The sequence below is a fragment of the Staurois parvus genome, unplaced genomic scaffold (assembly GCF_062004578.1).
Source record: "Staurois parvus isolate SC_StPar_1 unplaced genomic scaffold, SC_StPar_1.0 ptg000172l, whole genome shotgun sequence".
Lineage (NCBI taxonomy): Eukaryota > Metazoa > Chordata > Amphibia > Anura > Ranidae > Staurois > Staurois parvus.
Window position 1 is genome coordinate 9492675 of NW_028317968.1, and position 24025 is coordinate 9516699.

The window sequence follows — 24025 nt, forward strand, 5'->3', positions numbered from 1 at the left end:
TAGGTCCGATTTTTGGACGAAAAAAAAAGAATCAGTCAAATTTCGACCCATGTATGGCCGGCATAATGACAAGCTGAGCTTACTACTGGCAGTTTTTGCAAAGTTGTGATACATCATCAAGATGTACTTTTCTACACCCAGGAGAGTCTAAGCACATTTTCATTCTGTGACAATAAAGTGAACACGGTATATCAGTGCTGATTGGATAAAAACGGCAAATAATAGCAAGCATTACATACAAAATATGAATAAAAATATGACTGATTTAATTACAGACTTGAAAATTTCCAACACATCAGAAAACATCTTTATCCCACAGAAATCTTAACCAAGTAAGAGAAATGCCAACTTACTTCTTGAGGCATTCAATTTACCTTTTAGGAAACAAATAAAAATAAAAAATAGAGATTTCTGAAGTAAAATACTCTTTGATTGCACGGTTTTGAAAGAATGTCTGAAAGCTTTTGTCACCAAGTGTTTAATTTTAAACAAAATTGATATTTCTTAAATATTTATTTAAATTTATATATTTATATATATTTATATATATATATCTATGTATATATATACACACACGCGCAAAATGCAAACTGGATTCCTCCATGTAACTATGAGTGTTAAAGGTAAATACTCTGTATTTACAAACTTTAGAAAAAAAGTGAGGTTTTCGGAATACAATTCACTTATTTCCAGGTATTTGTGAACAGATAATACAAGCTATTAAAGATCAAATATTGATATAACAAAACTGAGGAACCCCATCATCTAAACAGTGTGTAAGTCTATTTACACGGCACCCTAACACCACTTACTGAACCCCCAGAAAGACCGCTTGTAATTCCATACAACACAAGGCCTTCTAGGTACATCTGTTTGCAGTTAATGTTAACCGGCCAGTGAAATTGAACTAAATAGTCTTGAAAATTTGGGAGGGGGGAGATAAAGCAAAATTTAGTTTTTATCATACAAAGTAATGCTTTTTTTTTTTTTGTAGCAACAACTCTAAGAAATACAGCCAGAGCCCTGAACCAAATTACAAAAATGAAAGTGAATCGTTTATTTTGTTACTACAAGTTAAACCACCTACAACATTCAATGATATATTGCCATTAGGGTTTGTTGAGGTGTGATTATAAAATCTTTTTTTAAGACCCGGTACCTTTTCAAATGCTATAAACACAGTGTATATCATTACTGTACATGTACTCTGCTGCTACAGCTTAGCTGTAAATCCCCCACACACAATGGTATGGACATTACCCTTCCTATCCCCCCCCCCCTCCCCATTTACTGTACATCAAACAATACAAATGTTTATTGTCAACCTCCCCCTTACAAAAAATAATACTCTAAAAGCAACCTACTGCAACTTTTAATTAAGACAAATACATATATTTTAAACCAATTGCTTTAAAGCAAGAAGGCAGTATAAACCTTCTAGGAAAAAAAAAAGTTTGTTTTTTTCCATTTTATAAAAGAGGTTAAGAAATATAAGACAATTTTTCCATTTAAAAACTTACAATAAATAAGAGATGCAGGCATTTTTTTTCTGTATATTGATAATAGGTTTTATAATCCACACAACATCTTCATGATGTTTAAAAGTCAAAAGATGAAACATCTTTGCTTCCTAGGACACCTTGCGTCTTCCAGGTGATGTCAATAGAGGATCCTCCCACAGAAACGGAGACAGGAGATGATTAGAAATGTTCCATGAGACTTTCAAAGTAGAACTGGCTTCGTATTATAAAGCAATTATCCAAATACAGGAGGTGGTGTTATTTTAAGTAACAACCCAGTCTGGTGTAAATCCTGCCAATTTTGTATACTGAGTGGCTTCAAAGAAAACAAATGGGATTTCGGAGTCCTGTAATGTAATAAAAGCCTTGTGTTCCTTGCAGCTTTCTTACTGAATGTCACAGCATATTCATGATAATGTTATACAACTGGTTCAGCACCACAAAATGAACTGGCAGACACGAACGTCTGTCTTGAGTTGCAGGATCACAGGTTAGCCAGGAGAGGGCATTATACTGTTCCAGAACAAACCTGAAAGGAAATCAAGAGGTTAGTAATCATAGTGTACCAAAGGTGAGCATACATAGTTTAACTTTACAATATCTGTATGGATCGGTTCATAGTGAAGCTTTGCTATGATAAAGTGCTCAAACACAAAGATAACTGGAGAAGAGATATGTAAACAATACATGTAGTACAGGAGATTATATCCATTAGGATATTACCCTGCAAACATGACCCATTTAATTAAAAAAAAAAAAAAAAAAAACCTGGGCATGACATCCAAGGCAAAAAAAAAAAAAAATCAAACTCCCTATATAAACTGTGGATGTATGTTTATGAACTATATATTAGTAAAAAAAAAACAAAAACAAAAAAAAAAACCAAAACCCTTTTTTTAGCTAGTACAAAATCTTTTAATGCTTTTTTTATCTGCATCCTATTCGCACAACTTTTCATATCTGTCCAATGCAGCTGGAGTGTGTATTCAGTGCAAATTTAAAAAGTCCTGTCAGTTTTCTGAGCAGTGTGGTCTGGCTCAGGTGTGAATTCAGGCCCACTGACGTCTATGGGACTTCTTTGCAAATGTCTTTCAGTTGTGAACAGGATAAAATCAAGATAGGATAATAGGGCAGCACAGTGGCTAAATGGTTATCACTTCCACCTGGCAGTACTCGGGTTGTTGGTTCAAATCCCAGTCACAGCACCACCTGCCTGGAGTTTGCATGTTCTCCCTGTGCCTGCGTGGGTTTCCTCCCACACTCCAAAGACATGCTGGTAGGTTAATTGGATCCTGACTAAATTGGCCCTAGTATGTGTATGTATGAATGTAAGTTAGGGACCTTAGATTGTACGCCCCTTGTGAATGTACAATATATATGTAAAGCGCTTTGTAAATTGACGACGCTATACAAGCACCTGAAAAATAAAATAAGACCTAATCCTGATGTAAACTAGGCCTGAACCGCTAAACAACTACCGTATTTTTCATTCCATAAGATGCACTTTTTTGGAACAAAAATGTCTATGCGTCTTATGGAGCGGCCGGCCCGGTATTCCCTCCATCACCCTGTTAGAATACCAGGCCAGCCGCTCAGCTCTTCTGTGCAGCAGAACCTGCTCCTCAGTCCAGCGGTGTCCTCACCATCTTCTCTCCCTGGTTCTGGCATCTTCAATGTGGGCACCTGGCTGTGACAGCTTGCGGCTTCACAGCCGGTGCCCACTGCGCATGCGCGAGAAGTGCTGTGCTTTGTGAATGGTCCAGTCAAATGGGTACCTGTCAAATTCGGGTACCCGCTCCCCCCCCCGATCATCTCCTGTACTGTGTCTGCAGTCTCTGGTCATCTCCTGTATTATGTCTGCAGTCTATTGGTTCAGAATATTTTTTTTTCTTGTTTACCTCCTGTAAAATCTAGATGCGTCTTCTGGAGCCAAAAATACGGTACTTTGTTAATTAGTTGTGAAAACTGAGCCTCATTGTGTGGATGGGGGAATTGGGTTAGTTTTTTTTTCCCCATTCGACCCAATGACTAAGCTTAAAATAGAAAAAAAAAAAGAAAGACCCATGTATGGCCAACTTTAAGAAAAAGGTCACTTTCTTCCCAGAACCTCTACATGAAAAATAGTTTTTTTGTATTTAATGTAAAATACTTTTCTTGAGTCCATTGAGGGATGCAGGAAGCACTTAAAGTGTTTGTTACAACATTTCATGTACCTGATGTGTTTTCTAAAAAGTTCTCTTTGCATTGCTTCTTTTGTGTCAAATACCTGGTGATTCCTCCAGTTCCCGTTTTCCTATTTCAAACTGATCACACTAGGCATGGAAGCACTGTCCGTTGCAGAGACCGGTGGCAAATCATCTCTGCTTCAGTGCAAGGGAAACTCCATCATTCTGAGGTTGAGAGTTCCTTCAGCAATGGGAATGTTTGCCTGAGCTTTTGCAGTGGCTCCCCTTTTGCTTGGTTTCTGCCACAGCTACAGGGGCTAAAGAGGACTCCAATGATGGAATAGACTCTAGGAGCAAAGGGCAACATGACTTCAGGCTGCAGACGTCAAAAGTATAAGTAGGTATGCTGCAGGCAGCCCCCGAGCAGTGAGTGAGCAGGAGGCACTGAAAACAGAGAGACAGCCCCCTCTTCATCTAGAATTAGACATGTTGCAACCATGTGATGGTAAAACAAAATACAGGCTCAAAGTAACAGGCAAAGGCTTAGCTACCCATGAAACCCAGAGAGCCGAGTGAGGGCTGGCTGGCGGTGACCAATGTCGCGTGTAGGCAGGCAACCGGAATAACTAAAGATTGAAGTTCTGTGTGGCCATGTGCAAGCAGGAGCAGCAGGAGTCGATTGACACTTCCTAAACACTACAAAAAGAGCGCAGAGTCTGCCTGACAATTCACCCAATGGATGATATCCGTGCTCAGTTCCACAGCATTATCCTCTTCCATGGAAGGGGAAATAATGGCATGCCCAACCTATGCAAATGAGGTCACTTTCAACACTCGCCTTGACTGGCCTACTCACTAAGCGAGTTTTCTGATTCTAGGCAGGCACTGAGGCAATGCTAGTTGCTTGGCTGAAGAGTGCTCTACAGGTGAAAACTTTTACCACAATGTAGTTTGGAAAGCACCCCACTTCCAGGCTAGCACCATCCAGTCCAGTGTTGTCCAGACATGGTACGCCAAATGCCAGGCTGAGATAGCTGGAAAAGGGCCAGGTTCTAGCTGGGATCTAGAGAAGCATCTTGCTTGAAAAACATGAATAAAAATGGTCTAGAAAAAAAAAAAATATATATATATTCTAAACATAGCAATTGGTGAAGAAAAGAAAAGACTTCCAACCCCCTTGGACAGTAGCAAAAAACTGAGGCATACTATTGAGAGGATGGGTTATCCTGGGCTGGCCAAGCTTTGTTTGCAGTGACCAATCCTTCAATGGGAGTAAATAGCAAGGAAGGCGCCTCTAAGTGCAGTTTACAGCCGTTTGAGTAGTAAAGGTTAAAAGCACTTACAAGATAGCAGTCAGGTATAATGTCAGGGGGACACACTGAGCTGACCAGCGGTAGTGAGTGTGGTGGAACACACGGAAAAGATAGCCGCTGTACATCCAGGAGAGGCGTGGAACACACATGCCGGACGTGACGTCAAGGGGGTGGTAACACGTTTCGGAGCATGCGTAGACACTCATTCCTCAGCCTGCTGGTCGGCTCAGTGTCTCCCTGGCATTATACCTGATTAGCTTTTACCTGGCTGCTATCTTGTAAAGTTTTAACCTTTACTACTCAATAAACTGCTGTAAACTGCACTTAGAGTCGCATTCCTTGCTATTTACTTTACTAGAGTCTGCTTTCACTCTTAAACAGCTGCTCCAGTGCACAGCTTGCTCCCATGTCATCTGGTTCCCCTTTCCTCAACTGGATGCCCAAGATCCTTTTCTCCGGAAGGTCATACCATTGCAGAGCGCCCTACAAACACTGTTATCAATCCTCCTTTGGGTGGCAGTATAACCAGAAGGTGAAAGACTTCCCGTGTCCCTCAATGGATGAAAAAGAAAGGTGTTCATTTTATGTCTGAATTGAAAACCTATTGTATATACTTTTGGTATTTTAAATACAAATTTTGCTGTGTTAGTTCTAATGTATCAGAATATAGACGATTAAAAATTACTTTTCTTACCTGAGGACATCTGAAGTCTGATTTGAATCTAGCGGATGCGAGTGTTTGCTGTGTAGCAACTCATCTGATTGCACTGAAGGCACATGGAGGTGCAGAGAGGCCTAAAAGAAAAGAAAAAAAAAAAAAAAGTGAAAAGATTTAAAACCTTTTCAAACCATTATATCATACAGTTTTGCTCTTCGCCACTCAATGGTGAAGAGTAAAACTGTAAATATCAGATTGTAGACATTTCACATACGACTTCTGTTCTTCTAGCACTTTACACAAGCCTGTACATGTACTAGTTGAATGACTATTGTACATGCACAGCCTTCTATGCAGTTTTAGTCTGGTGTGTTTGAATATAGTCTTATTACTGTGTTTGTACCACCAAACTAATCCTACCCTTGTTGAGTTTGCATTGGTAACAGAGAAGGGTGTCTTACCATTTGTGCTATGTAGTACGCCAATATAATAGAGTTGCAACATTAGCACATAACGCTAATTTAATCAAATCCTGAAAAAAAAGTCTAAAAACATAATTACGAAGTGTGCACCCTTGGATGCTTGCACATACTTGTCAATGCCTTCTCATACACCCCAGGGCCCAAAAACATTGGGTTCTCTTACATGCAAATACGAGATACATATGTGGGAGGTGGCCAAATACATAAAATGGTCCTGTGTGTCTGCAGATGTAGGGTGGTTGAAAAAAAAGATTTAAAAAATGGTGGTATATACAAACACCTCAGAGGACCTGCTATTTAACTACATTACAATTTTACTCTTTTTTTTTTTTTTAGAAATGTATGCTCATATCTTGTGTTTAAAGGATAAGTTCACCTTTTGGGGGAAAAATAATAAATGCACAGTTATTTTGTCCCTAAGGAGCCTGGAAAGCATGGCACCCGTGATCAGTAGATGTCAGATTCCTGCAGACAAGCCCTACAGCTTTCAGCCCACAGCATCATAGGGGCTGATTGTTTACAAGTTGCAGGGCTTGTGAATGGACAAGCGACCTCGCAGTTCATTCAGAACTACAAGCCTTCAGCTGCAATGGCTGACTGTAGCTGTAGTTCATGCATTCACAGGAAACTGTGAAAGAACGGCGTGGTCAAAATGGGCAAATCCCCGCATGGCTGTGCGGATTTTGAATTGAGACAGCAGGTGAAAAGAAAAGATCCCTTGCCTGCTGTCACAATGAGGGGGAATGGGGGAACTGACGGCTGGAGCTAGAACATGTTACATGCTCCACCCTAAATATGGGTGGAATGTGTAACATGTTTCCAAAAGGTGAACTTATCCTTTAACATTTGCTGTTGTATGGCAGACAAAAGAAAAAATATTTGATCACTTCTGTCTTGAGTAGCAGGGGTTTCAAGTGCATCTTTTTTACATTTGGCAAACAAATGATATTTCATGCATCACATGACCATATTAGAGACTGGTAATGGCCTAGTTTTTTTTACTTGTAAGAGACCTTACTTTTAAGGAATTAAAACGGAGCTCCACCCAAAAGGGGAAGTTGCGCTTTAAAAGACTGGTCCCCCACTTCCCATTTAGGATTGGCACCCGAAATTGACAGGTACCCGCTCCCACTGCAATCAGAATTAGAAGTTGTCATTCTACCCTACCTCCCCGTAGTCTTCTGGGACAGGGGACAGGTCCCAGAAGACGACGGGGCCATTCAGGAAGCGCAGCGCTACTCGCGAATGAGCAGTGGGCACCCGGCTGTGAAGCCGCAAGCTGTCACAGCTGGGTGCGCACACTGAAGATGCCAGAACACCAGACGGCTGATGAAACTGGCTGCGGGAAGGACACCGTGGGATCGTGGGACAGGTGAGTGGCTGTTTTTTTAAAAGTCAGCAGCTACAGTTTTTGTAGCTGCTGACTTATTTTTTTCACAGTGTGATTGGAATTCCGCTTTAAGACTCAAAAGGCATCACAACATAGCACACAAACATATGTGCACTGAGTGACACCAAATGGCTTGATGCACACAATAAACGTGAGCACCATTAATGTCCATTTCAAACAGACATGGAATGTTGATTGGGTTGATTTGTTGATCCAATGCAGTAGTAGCACTACTGTTGATCTCAGCTTGCCACACACTCTTTCATCATGTCTGAAGTGGCATGTCTGCTATATTGTGCATATAATCTAAAGAGGATTTTTGGAAATATTTACCTTAAGAAACAGAGGGCACTGATTTTGTGCTTGAGGACATGACGACCAAAACCAGTCCGGTAGAGGACCAGCTTTGGCAGTTGAAACAAAGTAACCAAGTGCCAAGGGTTGCTGCAAAATGTTAGTCACTTCATCATGGGATTCCGTGGACAGCAGTCGATCAGTACCTTGACCCTGCAATTTCAAAGTTTTGAAAAACTGTAAGCGCTTAGGAAAAAGGTTAATAAGTGAACTTAATAAGCGATCCATTACTGCAATATTCATAAAGTGCTTTTCTAAAACAGATGTTATCACTTTGAACAATAAGCCCCAAGTCTAGTACACACTTACTAGAGAGCTGCAGGCATTTCTAATTTTCATAGGTGAGCAGCACTCCCCAAAACCGCAGCAAACACTTTTTTAAACTGCTACAGATAAGCGAATGTATACATTTGACATGTTTTGCCTTTTATGTTAGCTACAAAGTACATATAACCAACATGAAAGTAGACCTCCAGTAAAACTTGACAAAAACCTGATAAGACAAAACCGCACTGCTGTTCCATTTTCCTTAGGGAAGCAGGCATGGATCGGAGTGGTTCTGATTGGTCAGCACAGTCACATGACTGTGCTGACCAATCAGAACTGCTCTGATCTGTCCCAGAGTACCTAAGGAAAGAAGAACAGCATGGTTTTCAAAACTCAGGATCACTGCACCGGGCTGTGTGGACAATGAAACTATATCACCCATGGAGATACGTGCAGCACGGGCTGGAGGGTTTAGGGTGTCCAATTACTTAGCCATTTTTTCTGAAAGGTGTACACTTTTAAGTTTCACCTTGATCATTCATATGTTGGAAATTAACCGCAGATGCTACTTTACAAACTACAACTACATTACCTTGCCAACATCGCCTCCATGAGGATAATGGGATCCAGGTGAGTGGATTGGAGAGCCACTGGGTGATGCAGGAAATATGTTAATAATATCTGGATCCAAGTCATCAGGCGTCTCTAGCACATCAAAAATTCCCATGCCATCTGTTCCATCTAAAATAAAGAAAATTGAAATATACTTAATATGTAGTATATTACACACACCCACACCCCCCCCCCCCCAATTTCATCTTTCAGTAGAATAGTTAGTCATGAGTAAAGAATATTTAAAATGTAAAGTGTTTACACCCAAATGTTAGACTTCATTCACACTAGTGCAACTCCAAAGCCGACCAATTTTGAGTGCGACTTTACACTCTGGCACTCAAGTCGCAGGAAAACTGCATTAACGTAGAGCAGGAAATATTGTCAAATTTGCTGCAACTTTAAGTCGCATAGATTGGAACAGGCGCTAGTAAAAGCAATCGGCTGCTACTTGTCGTGCAACTGTGTCCAAAGTCGCATGACAAGTTGCATTAGGTGTAAATGGAATCTTAAGCCACACTGAGTAACAAGCAGAATTTAAAAATCACATCACCACGCCTATTTAATAAGAACGAGGGCAGCTATTCATATCAACATATCACTAGTTTGAAAATATTAACATGCTGAAAAGCAAACTGGTATTGGTTTTAGCACACCACTGCTAGGGGCACTATACAGAAAGGAAAGTTGGGTAGGCTGGTATAGGCTTTAGCACATCACTACTATGGACACTATACAGAAAGGAATGTTGTATAGGTTTCACAAAAGCAGTAAGTTGACTGCTGCCTGTTGTACAGTATATACAACTGTCAATGTATGCATTGTACAAGGATTTCAGAAGATTAGCCATACACAAACACTTACCATTATTTGAACTGAAAAGGTTCTCATTTGTGTTGCTTGCTGATGCTACTTGCACAAATGCAGATGTGGGGAAAACTAAGATATGTGTGCATGATGTATCTTGGGGGGTATTAAGTTGAGAAGTCATCGTGAGTGTGGTGCTCCGACCAAACACAGAACCTGTTGATACAGAATCTGCAAAGGGGAAAAAAGTAAGCACTTGTCTACAGAAAATGCATGCATTACTGTATCACAATTTCAGCACCAACATCACTGTATTGTGTTAAAAAAAAAAAAAAATCACAACTACATGAAAAGGTGTAAAGTTTGCGGGTTAAAAAATAAATGGGGTCGACCAATATATTACTGAGGCCCCAATACGAAGAAATATTTAATTTTATAAAGGCATTCTTTGTTAATCTACAGAGCAGGATATATTTTCTTGAAAATAATGTCAAATAAGTGGAGTCAAATTAAGTTGGCTCAAACACTGTTGTATCACAACACATGAAATCACAAATGTAGATAAATCCCAACAAGGAAGATTTTAAAACATTAATTTGAAAACATATAGATAAGCAAGATGTACCTGGCATGATCACAAATGACCCCTGTGGTTCCATTGCCACCAAACAAGCACTTAGTATGCTGGGAGAGTCTGCTGCTGAAATACCACACATCCTGCATGTATCCTTCAACCTCTTGCTTAGCGACTGAAGATTACGACGACTCAGCAAACAACTCCAATCTGAAGAATTTTTTTTTTTTAAATTAGTCAATTATTACAATTTTGAGCACAATTTAAAGCAAGCCTAAAGTGCACAATATTTCTAATATTCACAAAAGCTGGAAGACCCAGACATGCACATACATTCTGAACAGATTGGATTAAGTGTCTAAAGCCTAAAGCTCCCCTTTCAAACCTCATTATACACACACTAAAGTGTAACTAAATGCAATATATTTTTTGAGTAGTGTGGAGATGGATCAGAACACCTATTAGGTTTTTATTGCCATCTGTGCCCCCATTAAGGAGATTCAACCTTTCTATTTGTCTTGTGTACCATACCATCATCACTGAAAGTAAAAGTACAGGAACATCCCAAATTTTGGATTGTCCCAAGAAAAGTAATAGAGGGGAAATGGGGACGCAAGGTCTAGTCCCTTAATTTGCAGGGATTAACTCCCTCTATGGCTATTGACAGGAGGTGAAGGTAAATCTCCCCAAAAAGGACACAAATTGGGGGAAAAAAAAAAAAAGGACGGGTTAAAATCTCCCCTTACTCTATCCAAATTAAAAGTTTGGCCTATAGTTCTACTTTAGATTTATAATACACACGATTGGTGGACATTACATCATGACATACCTTTTAGCTCTCCATGACCTATCCTTCCCAAGCGACCAATGACTACCCTCCATGGCAAAGAACTCATTTGTACAAGTCCTTGACACCATTCCCATAATTTCTGAAGGCCACTGCGACGAGCAGAGCCCTTTTTCCTCCTAGCACTGTAAAATTAAACAAATACATAAAATTGAGTCTAAGCCATATTTTATAGAATATAGGGCTGTAAAACTTAATGAGACATTACACAGAACTGTGACATAACACTTACCGATTTTGCACATCGATATTTATGATACATGTTTCCAACAGCTCTCCATAGAGGTCAGTACAAGATGCCAAAAGCCATTTCTGATCATGAGATAAGCAGTATCCCAGAAAAAGAACATTATATTTTTGACCAGCCTCTCCAAATGTTTCACCGAGTTCTGTCTGCTTGTCTTTAACTGGTGCCAGAATAAAAGGTGGTGTGTAGAGTCGAATGCAGTCTGGTCTCTAACAGGGAAAACAAAACAAAATAAAAGCTTGCATTCTTCAAGCTAACAAAAAACACAAAAATATTGAGATTATTGCCGAGCTAAAAAGCACCTAATATAGTAGGGCTAAAAGAACATCAGCATAGGCTGTATACAGGGCCTAGACTTTACTCAAGGTCAAATGTCCCATTCAGTTCTATTGCTACGCCTTGCCTCGTGCCATTCAACTGTTATAAGGAAAATGTGTGGTCTTTCAGCTGTCGGTGCCTAAGCTTTCACAGCGCACAGCACATGGGGTAGGGCCTTATATATGTGTACTGGGTGCCCACAGAATCCAGGAGGCTCTAAAGGTACTGATTTAAATAAAAACACTAGCAGGAATCATTGACTAAGACATTTAGTAAATGTGAGTTTTCCCTAAAAGTTTCTCAAGTAACAAAAATAGGAATTTAAGCATAATTTTTTCTTTGGAGACCATTGAGAGGCACAGGAATTTAAATACTGTCAGGTTATACTGCCACCTACAGGAGAATGTGACAACCATGTAGACAAGCCCAGTAACCCACCACTCCTCCAATCCAGCATGCCTCAGTATGGGGCAAGCAGTTTCTAGATTGGAGAAGAAAAGACCCCCAACCTGATGTGGTCAACAAGAGCTGGGGACAAGCCCCCAGAAGAAACCTATTAAAAATCAGGTCCAGGTGAGAGAAAGCAGCCAATTTAAATATGAGATGGTCCAAAGCATTTACACCCCATACCCCCTGGGATCAAGGGATGCAATCTCTGAATAAGGGTTGCCTGGGCAGACAACTGAACTTGCTACGTGAGAATAACCTGGAACTCACAAATCGGCTAAAGAACAAAGAGCAGGTGTGACGTGGCTCCTGAGTCCATCAGAGAACTATAGGTTCCATTTTGACTCAAGGGGAAGGGTGCATAGAAAACACCTCCACAGAAAGTACCACCTAAAATTACCTAGACTGTTCTCAACACAGTCACAGAACCACCTGTTCCAGAAGGCCATAAAGTGGTCCCGAAGAATGAGCAAAGTCCTTCACTTATCTAGGTCCTTATATCCAGGTGTGGAACAACCAGGGAGAGGGAACAAAAATTGCCGTAACGCCCATTGCCCTGCACAAATGCAAGCCTAGGGTGTGCACACGTATGTAAACCATGGTCACACCACACATGTGACATATCTCCCCGAAGGTCAGAGTGAACAATAATTCGAGCACAAGAGCTCCTTGTTGACCCTAAACGGATGAGCTGTAATGGCCTTTAAAGTGTCACCTCACACTTTTTGGGCACCATAGTTTTTGGAGATATCACAGGTGCATGCAATTTTAATACAGGGAATGTTTGGTATCCATTTACTCGATGCAACCTCATTTATTATATTTTAGCCAAAAATGGGTATTATATTGTGTGTTTTTGCACTAAACTTAATTTTATTATATTTTTTCCTGAAAATTTGCATTTAACATTTGTGCAAATATCCTGTGACATAAAAATTTGCAATTATCACCTTTTTATTCCATAGGGCCTCTGCTTTCAGAAAATATATAATGTTCTGGGGTTTTACATAATATATGACCTCTGTGCCCAGTGACGAGTCATGCCGCCGGAAATTATCTCATTCCCAGAAACGGCCGTAGTCACCAGCTTCCAGCGGCTGAGGAGGATCGCCACCCGGATCTCCCGCCACTGCGACCACAATGGCTCCTAGCCTTGCCCTCTAGCAGGTACCAGGTAGCACACAGGGAAGAAGTTAGCAGATCACTCCTTCTGGAAGGAGGGAGAGGCAAACGTGAAAACACAGCCCCAAATCCATTGTGCTCCAGGACCTCCCTGAGATTTGGCCCTCCTTACAATTTGCAACCACAGTCCCTGTAAAAAAGTAATGCGTCCCCTCCAGACAGAGGAAACACAAAACTAAGGGGAAGCTGGAATATTGTTCTTTTATAATGAAGGCAAGCCCTCAAAGGCTGTATCTCTCAGGGGCTGACCTGGAAGACGACTGGGGGGGAATGCATATTATATTTGAGCCTGAAAATTTGAGTTTAACATTTGCGCAAATATCCTGTGACATAAAAATGTGCAATTATTTTATTCTACAGGGCCTCTGTTTTTGTTCATACCCCTAGGCTGCCTTAAGTCCAGACTTAAACGTGACGGATATGAGGTAAAAAGATTTCAGCTATGGCATGTTTATTTAGATCTGCCTGCCTATAGACCAAACACTGTCTTGATTCAGGCTGGAGGGGGAAAAAAACAAAAAAACAAAAAAAAAAAAAAAAAAAAAAAAAACTTGACCACAAAAGTGACTTCTGTTCTGCTTCAGTTCAGAAGATCTGTTTGCAGTTCCCTTGCTGACCATAATGGATACAGCCCTTGCGAAAGGGCTGTTACTCTTTTATTGCAGTTGTCAGATTTAAACTGTAAAGCAATTTCTGGGTAGAAGGACCATTTACAAGTCGTCGTAAACCAGTATGAAAAGTTTAATTTATGCTGCCCCATATATTCTTTAACAGAAAACTGCATCATAATACAAAATGATTCTACAAAGTAAATTACATCACATAAATAGCAAAGCAAAGATACACAATAAAGCCTTTTAGAAACAAAGACAGAACACTTACTTCTGGACTCTTCAGGGAATTTTCAATGGCAAGCCCTGGCCCAAATCCCGTTAGCGTTTTCACATTTGTTGAGTATGGAAGTGGTCTTCGGCACTGTGTAAACACTGAGAATGCTAGTGACTTTAAATGCTGGGTGTAATTCTGACGGTCTTCGTGCCTTACTGGTTGCAGGAGATACTCACATGGAACAATCTGAAAAGATAAGCATGTATATCAGGATTCATGGCTATAAAAAAAATCCTGCATTTATTAAAAGGCAGCAAAGAAACGCAGGGCAATAAAATGGCATATTGGATTTTACAAGGAAGTTGATTCAAAAAAGTTAGAGACAGAAAGATGCACATCTAGTGCATATCAATCACCTATTAGGAAAAGATTTATGTATAGGTGTCAGGCAGGAATACATGCAGCTATGGAACAGGGAATGATTGGCAGTCTGCTGTGAAACTTCCTGGTGGGATAGTTCAGGCGGGTTAGGACTAGTATCCGAGCAAGCCTGAACTCATCCGTAGTGTTGGGTGTACATGCACCTGCAAACCTCTGCAGACAACTGATAATTAGTTACACAAAAAACAAACAGATTTTTACTCAAAAACACATGCACAATTAAAGCGGAATTAAAAACTCTCCTACTTTCCCATTTGCTGAAGTGCCATCTTAGCTTCCATTTAGATCTGCAGTTGCCACAGTGCTGCAGACATGATCAGCTATGACACCAGCTGAAATTTTAATTAAGCACACAGACAACTTCAACAGCTATTACCAGAGGATGCCTTGAAGGTATCATATACTGCACATGCACTAGTAGCCAGAATGTGAAAATACGGTTTAAGAATTTTATAACATTCTAACTTGAGCTTTCGTTTGTGAAAAAATGTTAAAGTGGGTCTAAACCCTCTGTTTTAAGTGGTCAGGGCCTGTTATGTTTTGATGCAGTGCTACATTAAAGCAGTAGAGAAGGGAAATTTATGAACGGTAGAAAACCAATAAAAGATGGACTCCTCAAGAGCATGAAGACAGATCACCTTGTGTTGTAGCCTTAGACTCAGATGCTACTCACAGGTATGGGCAACTCTTCATGTTTAGCAATGATCTTTGGCCATTTTTTGAAGTGTCAGTCAGATGCACAACTCCAGTGATGACAAGAATACACTAATAACATTTCTGCAAGTCCTTTCTCAGCATTTCTTTAAAGTGGACCACTCACAAGCTATTAATAAGAGTGTTTAAGAGCCACCTTCTTATTCCACAGATACGATAAAGTGGTTGTAAAGCTCAGACATGAAAAATGAACAAAACATATCCCTCTACAGTGTGTAATAGCTTGGATCCAAAGCACCAAGTGTGATTAATCTCTGATCCTTCTGCTATCTGCATGAGTCACAGCCAAGACTCTAAGCTGACAACAACTTTGAAGGAGACAACCAGCTCGCCTCCATCAAACAGTAGGTGACCGAGTCCCGTATGTTTTTCTACTTGGGGGAAGGGGAGTCCCTTTCCCCCGCTCAGCTATCAGGGTACTCTTGTGCTCTAGCTCTGCAGTGAGAGACATCAAATCCCCACCCCCTGCTTTCTTGAGCAGAGATGCTATGGAAAATATATGTGTTTTAGAAAGCTGTAGAGAAGAGAGGGCTGCAAATAAACAGGTACAACGTATGTCATCTCTGTATTACCTGAGGCTAGTCTCTTTACTGGGTATATTATAAAGGTTTACTACAACTTTAATGAACCAGATACATCTAAATCATGTACTCTAGCAGTCCCAAGATTACGGGGGGGCAATATTTACAAGGACTCAATGTCTGTTCAGTCTTGGAGTTGAAGTCCACCTCACGCGAGCTTCACTCTTCTGTCTGCAATATGAAACCTTTGCTAAAAGTGGTTGTACTCATTATGGCAAAGAGACAGTCAAGTAGGGTTTACCTCCTTGACGCAATATTCATATGCATGATTTGGAAAAAAACAAAACCAAAATCGCTGGAAAAAAACAAATCTTTCTATATCGTTGGAAACAAAATGGATTTTTCCCTACTGCATAAAATACTTTTCCTTCTCGTATACTGAGGGCCAAAAGCAATCCAACTGAAGGATGAGCAACATACCAAACAAAATGCTAACAGATCTACTCAAGGAGTTGCTTGAGGGCCTGAACATTGACCAATTAAAAATTCGAGAACGTGGGAACAAAAGACTAGGTGGCAGTCTTACAAATCTGAGAACCCACTGTCAGGTCCCAAAAAGCCAAGAACACTCCCACACATCTATTACAGTGTGCCTTGACAGAAAAAGGGTGGAACCTGATCCTTAAGACCGTAGGATGGAATAATCTGCCAGAGCCAGTGATAAATGGTGGAACAAGCAGCTGGTTCCCCTGTGCAAGGATCATCTGGGACGACAGAGCGTTTTTCTTAGTGGAGGCGGTGGCTACAAAGTAGACTTGCACAATATGAACTAAATCTAAACAATGTAAAGTAATCTTTCTGATGTTTCTGAGGAACAGGAAATAAGAATGCTCTAGTATTAGATACTAAGCTAGTCCTTGGTATAGAAGATTTTAACAATCTAGAAGGGCCCATGGAGAAATCTATCAGGAGCCAGGCCATGTCAGAATACTGACTCCACCTGGGTTTTTCCACAGCTATGAGGATCACTAGAATGCCCTCCTCAATTCTCTAGAAAAGACAAGGAAGGAGTTGAAGGGGAAGTGTAGATCAGGCTGTGATGATCCCCAGGAGCCATCACATAAAATACACTGCTTCCGCAAGAGAATGTTTTCATCTGGAGACAAATCTGTTTTATTTGTGTTGAACCTGGGAGATCAGAAGTCCATAACCGGCATCCCCAACCTGTGACACAGGACCTGAAAAATTGCTGGGCGCACAGCCTATTCCCCAAGATCCAGGTGCTGCGAGCTGAGGAAGTCCGCCTGCCAACTGTCAGCCTAGAATGTAATAGCCAGATAAGGTTAAAACAGGTAGCTCTGCCCTGAACAGGATCCTTTCTACCTCTTGTCATGGCAAGGCTTCTGGTTCCTCCCTGAAATGATGTAAGTCACTGCTGTGACATTATTCTACTGGTCCTAATTGTATGACCCACCAGACAGGATATCCAGCATTGTAGGGACAGCCAAACTACCCAGAACTCTAGAATACTGATTGGGAGATGGAATTTCTCCAGGGTACACACTCATCGGCCACTTTAATTATGTACACCTGTTAAATTGCTTTGGTAACACAAACTGCAAATCAGCCGAACACATGGCAGCAAGTCAATGCATTTAGGCCTATAGACGTGGTGAAGACAACTTGCTGAAGTTCAAACCGCGCATCACAATGGGGAAGAAAGGGATTTAAATGACATGTTTGATGTAAGACGACAGGTGACATGGCTGTTGGTGTCAAGACGAGCTGGTCTGAGTATTTCAAAAACTGCTGATCTACTGGGATTTTCATGCACAACCATCTCTAGGGAAATCAAGACTCATCAGACCAGGCAATATTTTTCCAATCTTCTATTGTCCAATTTTGGTGAGCCTGTGTGAACCAAAACTACCAAGCCAGAGACAACCTTGTCCTCAGTAACAGGCAAATAAGTTTGTTCTGACAATGATTAGTCCCATGATGGCATAATGTTGACTCGTAGGAGTCTTCAATGGAATGGGCAAAAGAGCAAGCAGACTCTTGGACAGAAGAGATTGCCAAGTCTGGGTTCTACTGAAAACAGTTTCTTCTGGAACAAAAATACTTTTATTGTGGACTTCATGATCCAACAAACTTTTTAGAGTTTAAAACGTCCGGGCACAATGTTGGTCCAGGTTTGTGTTGACTCTTCCTTTATCCAGATATCCCACAGTGGGGATGCCCTGGGACAGCAACACAGGAAGCACTGGGACAAGAACACAGATGAAGAGATGAGGTGTGGTAGAGAAGTCACAAGCTGAAAATGTCAATGACTCCAAGCAAAGTGAAGGAATAAATGTGCTGGAAAAACAGAAACATGCAAACAGAAACATGTCTATAGAGGCCAAAAAAGCTCTAAGTGAAGAATGCTATGACAGACCTGGTGAATTCCATGTGCATTTTTGGTCCAAATAAAGACATTTAGAGCCTTGAGATCCAAGATGGAGCAAGTGCCACCTTCTGGTTTGGAAACTTAAAATGGTTGGAGTTTAAACCCTAAAACCTTTTCACCACAGAAACTGGGGCAATGACTCCTAAATACAGAAGCCCTGTAAGGGCAGTATGGAGATCCGCTAACCTTTGCGGTGACAAATTTATGGTCTCAAATAGTCTTAGGGACTTGAAGTGATTCTAGACTAGTAACAGAACTAGTATAAGTTAAATGCTATTCTTCTATTTATAGGGCAGCTCTCTACATCTCTAAGCCTCGGGGCTATGGATGCTGCCTGCGGATCCTCAGGAGCAACATCTGGCAAGGATTTCTGAAACTTTTCATCAGAGCCTTAGAAGCAATAGGCTCAGAGGCCATTAGGCAGCAGGCAGGCTAGAAAACAGATTCTGGAAGGGAAGGCATTGAAATACACTTCTAGCCTCTGTGGTCAGAGTCCGCAAACAATGCTGCAATTTGGCCCATGAAATCCTGCATAAACACAGTAAAATTTATTTGGGATGAGACCGCAAATGCCACATCCGATGGGGCGAAGGAAGGAGCATTGACAGGAAGAAGTTACCTGGTGCTAAATGGCAAGAACAGAGTACGCTGTGTGCACTTCACACTCTACTTAGTGACAAAGCACTCAATTACTCAGCATTTTAACCATTTCAATGGAAATCAACAAAGAAATAACACCACCCATCATTTTTAGCAGTTCCAGATGCTCAGCCCACATGGTCTACTCAATAATAAGCCTTCAGAGGCAAGGTCACACCAGAGGTTGTGCCATGGACCCAATCCTGGAAAGAGCTCCTTTGTTAAAACTCACAGTACACAAAAATATGGGAATCTGAGAAAGCATCTATATGCAGATTCCAGTGTCTGAAGGTCACACTTCAGGTCTTAACGAGGTCTGGGTACGGCCTCCAAAGTTATTGCGGAGGATACACTGATCTGGAAAAGCTGCACAGAGATTAGCTCATGCAGTGTGTATAGAAGTCTTGCTTGAAGGGGGGGGGGGGGGTGCAATGCTGAAGCATGCTGGATTGGGACGAACTATACGAGGCTGGTCACTTTGTTTGTCAGTGCTCAAATCCTTCAGTACCAGTCACAAAACAGGTTGGGCAGGGCCTAATTATATCATCGGGGACAGACCTGGAAGTAATTTGGATCACAGGAGTGTGTATGTATATGTATTTTTTTATCTTTATACAAGTGTGAAACACATAACAGTGGCTACTGGGCTTCACCTTTTAAGGCAAAAGTTGTCTTTTAAACCACACAAACACATGAATGGAAACAAACCCTACCTGGACAGAGACTGTATTGCGAAGGTGTGGTGGTAGAGTGTTCAATAATTCCAGAAAGCAGCGGAGAAGCCCTAAAGTCCAGACACTAGATGAACCTGAGCCCTCCTCATTATTTTCATAATTAAAAGGATCAACAATATACACCACAATGGCTGGTGGATAGGTGATAGCGTGAGATTCCCCATCTGTTGGAACGCCAACTTTATCACGGTCCATAGTACTGCAAAAATAGAAAACAGTTGATAATTATATTATATTTGCATAATGAATTTGTATTTGGTAGAATATTTGTTATATTGCATCAGCCTCCCTAGAATTCTATAATTAAAACAATGGAATTTTTGCTTTACCTGTAAATCCTATTCATGGAATACATCATGGGACACAGAGCATCTTCATATCCATTGCAATAGGGTAATGCTGCCACCTTCAGGTAATTGGACACTGACAATGTTCTCTCCTAAGCATAACCCCTCCCTATTAAGCAGGGCTAGTCTTTGCAGAAGAGAGATGGGATCTCTGTGTCTGATGTACTCCAAGAAAAAGTAAACAGGCCAAGCCATCTTTATCGTACATCACAGGACACATCATTTTCATATCCATTATGACAGGAAGGTTTGAAAGCACAGAATATGAGGGAGCAACAAGTCAACTAGCCCAGACATTTAAACCAGAACAGGTCAGAACCTCACACAACAACCTGCAAAACATGACATCCAAAAGGTAGCGTCCTTAGAGTTTTGCCAAGTGGATGCTAACAGTATGAACTTGAAGACCAGATACCAGCTTGAGCTACTGAAGCCTGATGTTGAATAGCCCCAGAAAGCACCCACACTTCTGGTCGAATGACCCTTCACTGAAAAGTGGAACTTTGCCCTTTAGATCATAAGCCTGAAAAATAAGCTGATGGATTCAATGAGAAATGGTAGACATGGAAGCTGCATAATCCTTCCTTGGGCCTTTAAAAAAACACAGAGGAAATCTGACTGACAAATTACAGCAGTTGACTTTAGGCAACATCTGATAGCACAAACCACATTCAAAGACTGATGTGAGACCGTAGAACCACCTTGTTATGGTGAAGCATCAGGAAAAGTAACTACAGGAAGAAGCAGCAAATTCCCAAACTATGCGAGCCAGTAATGGCAACCAGAAAAATAACCTTCCAAGTCATAAGGACTAAATTAGTATCTCAGATGGCTCAGAGTGCAATGATTTACAAATCTTATTAACTACATATTTTATTCACAATAGAAAACATACAAACCTTTAATTTGAGTAAATGCACCATGATAAACAAAAAGTAATTTTGAAATTGATGGCAGCAACAAAAAACGCTGGGACGGGCAACACAAAGCAGGCAAAGTAAGTGGTAATAACAAGGAATATTTGGAAGAACATTTTGCAACTAATTCAGTTAATCGGCAAAAAGTCCGTAACATGACTGGGCATAAAAAGAGTATCTTAAAGAGTCAGAGTATCTTAGAAGCAAAAGATGGGCGGAGGTTCACCAACACGAAAAACCACATCTAAAAATTGTCAATTCCATAATAACATTGCTCAACGTAAAGACTTATATCATATATCAATCTACAGTATATATCACCAAAAGATTTAGAGAATCTTGATAAAAAAAATGGGCACTGGTGGGTGGCACTGCTGGGCACTGGTGGGTGGCACTGATGGGTGGCACAGGTGGGCGGAGCTAGTGGGTGCACTGCTGGGCACAGGTGGGCGGAACTTGTGGGTGGCACTGCTGGGCACTGATCATCAGTGCCCTGATGATCGATGCCGATCCCTGCTCTAACAACTGCCGGTTCTCGGCAGTACTTTCCTCACGATCTGACAGCATGAGGAAAGTGCAGCCGAGAACCGGCAATAGCATTTCCCGGTGATAAGCATGTCATTGGACATGGCTGATCACGTGGCAAAAGGCCGCTGTGATTGGCCTTTTACCACATCATGTGATTAGCTGGGGGGCGCGCAGGAGAGCGCATTCTGGGAGGACGTCATATGACGCCCACCCAGAACTGGGCGGACGCAGTGTAGCCGTCATTCGGCTATCTGCGGTCGGCAAGTAGTTAAAGCAGCATATGCTACCATCCAGGCGACTTTTGTTTTCAGGGAAAAATTACAGGACAATGCTAAACCGCATATTGCATCTACGATAAGAGCATGACTTCATAGTTGAGTCCAGGTGCTTAACTCGCCTGCCTACAATCCAGACCTCTCACCATTTTTTTTTTTGGCATTTCAAGATGTGCCAAATATTTTCAAATATGGAAGAGAGGACCCAGGACTGCCAAGTAGTTAGAATCTTATATCTGGCAAGAATGTGACAACATTCCTCTCCCAGAACTCCAACAACTGGTCTACTTAAAGCGGAGCTCCACCCAAAATGGAAAGTTCCGCTTCAAAGACTGGTCGCCCGCTCCCCATTAACCTCCCTAGTGATCGGATTATGTCCATATTTCTGTGCTCAAAGCGGTACATTTTTTTGCATTGAAATGTGTATTTTTTTTATTGTAGGCCTGTAATTTTTAGGAATAACTCACTAAAATCTGTCCGAACAAGAGTCTAGTAAACATCCCGGGTATGATAAAATTTGAAAACCGAAATCATAAATTATAATTTAATAATCATAAAAAATATTATAATAATTTAATTCAATAATATAATCAAACCAAAAACACTGAAGTTTGAAATATAGCGCCAAGTTCACACATCACTGAGCAAAGTCGCAAAATAGTTTTCAGTGTCTGATGACGAATTTCCCCACGAATCATTATCACTCAATTCTGCAAGTGGTTCTGATTTACCATCTCTGTTCTCTAGCTGGTCTAAAACCACTTTTGACCTAAAGGGACATTTTTTGGACGCCATGGACTTTTCTCAGTTTCCAGGCAGAAAGAACAGTAAAAATGCAGGCAGGGCACAGGACAAAGCACTAGGGACAAAATGTATGTGAAATGGTTTGATACAGTAATGTTTTACTATGTGATGTTAGTGTATTGAGTGAATGTTCCAATATGTCATTTTCAAATTTCCCGCCGTTCCATCCCCCGTACGTCCCGATGCTCGCAGAGGACGGAACCCAGATGACAGCATCCGCTGGATTACATTGTCGGGGACACTGCAAAAGGGACATCGCGGGAGCGCAGGACAAGGTAAAGTGACCGGGGGATCACGGAGTAGCACCGCATGGTAAACCAGAGTGTAGCTCGGGGTTACCGCTTTTGATGCTGAAACTTTACCCCGAGCTACACTCGGAAATACCGCCAGGGGGGTTAAGGATTGGCATCTTAGGGGAGCGGGGGTACCCAAAATTGACAGGTACCCACTCCCACTACAGCTGCGATAACCTAGGTGATCGGAAGCGGAAGTTGTCCTCCCCCCTTCCTCTACGTACTTTTCTGGGACACATGACAGGTCCTCAAAGACTACATGGCCATTCAGGAAGCACAGCGCTACTCGCACATGTGCAGTGGGCACCCGGCTGTGAAGCCGCAAGCTGTCACAGCCGGGTGCCCACACTGAAGATGCCGGCGCCTGGAACTTACGATGACTAGTGATGGACTGCAGGGAGGACACCGCGGGATTGCGGGACAGGTGAGTGGCCATTTTTTAAAAGTCGGCAGCTACAGTTTTTGTAGCTGCTGACTTATTTTTTCAGTGTGACTGGAACTCCACTTTAACTCCCAGATGACTAGAGCATTGTTAACCTCTTCCCTACTGAAAGACGGCTACAGCACGGTTGTCTAGTTCTGGGAGGATGTCCATGGACATCATTCCAGAACACGCATCCTGTGCACCCCCAGTGATCGCTGTGTCCAACTGTGTCAGCTGATCACGTGATATGATAAACTGCCAATCACAGTGACCTTTTACCACGTGATCGGCTGTGTCCAATGACACAGCAGATCACCGGTAAATACAGCTGCCGGTTATCGGCTGCACTTTCCTGTAACGCTGTCACAGCGTGCGGAAAGCACTGCCAATAACCGGTAGTTGTCAGAGAAATGATACCACCCACCTATGCACAGCAGTGCCACCCATCAATGCCACCTCATCCGTGCCGCCTCAACAACGCACATCAGCAAAGGAGAAAAATTACCCATTTGCAAAATTTTATAATAGAAAGAAAAACTTTTTTTTTTTTTTATTTGCTTATTTATATCACAAAAAATAAAATACCCTGGGGTGATAAAATATCGCTAAAAGAAAGCTCTATTTGTGTGGAAAAAATGATAAAAAACATGGCTACAGTGTTGCATGACCGCGCAATTGTCAAAGTGTGACAGCGCTGAAAGCTGAACATGGCCTGGGGGGCGGAGAGTATAAGTGCCCGGAAGGCAAGTGGTTAAAAAAGGGGGGGATGCTACACCATGATAAACACGGCCCAGTACCAACTGTGTTGAATTGTTTTACTGCCATGAATTTCAAATTACCTTTTCTTTTGTTAAATAAAATGGTACATTTTGTCAGTTTAAACATTTAATAGGTTTTCTACTGTGAATAAAATATGAGTTCATTTGAT

General features: G+C 41.4%; 1 protein-coding gene across 1 annotated transcript in view; it reads right to left on the minus strand.

Annotated features, from left to right (window-relative positions):
* Nucleotides 1-243: 243 nt before the first annotated feature.
* The window catches only part of MED13 (mediator complex subunit 13), a 114600-nt gene continuing 90818 nt past the window's right edge, over nucleotides 244-24025 (minus strand). Inside the window, exons 21-30 of the mRNA XM_089676646.1 lie at nucleotides 19489-19708; nucleotides 14066-14257; nucleotides 11222-11445; nucleotides 10972-11114; nucleotides 10194-10352; nucleotides 9626-9799; nucleotides 8742-8890; nucleotides 7862-8035; nucleotides 5693-5793; nucleotides 244-2049 (exon numbers count right to left, since the gene is read on the minus strand). Coding sequence (XP_089532772.1) covers nucleotides 1917-2049; nucleotides 5693-5793; nucleotides 7862-8035; nucleotides 8742-8890; nucleotides 9626-9799; nucleotides 10194-10352; nucleotides 10972-11114; nucleotides 11222-11445; nucleotides 14066-14257; nucleotides 19489-19708 — 1669 coding nt within the window. The 3' untranslated portion in view covers nucleotides 244-1916. The remainder of the gene's footprint in view (nucleotides 2050-5692; nucleotides 5794-7861; nucleotides 8036-8741; nucleotides 8891-9625; nucleotides 9800-10193; nucleotides 10353-10971; nucleotides 11115-11221; nucleotides 11446-14065; nucleotides 14258-19488; nucleotides 19709-24025) is intronic.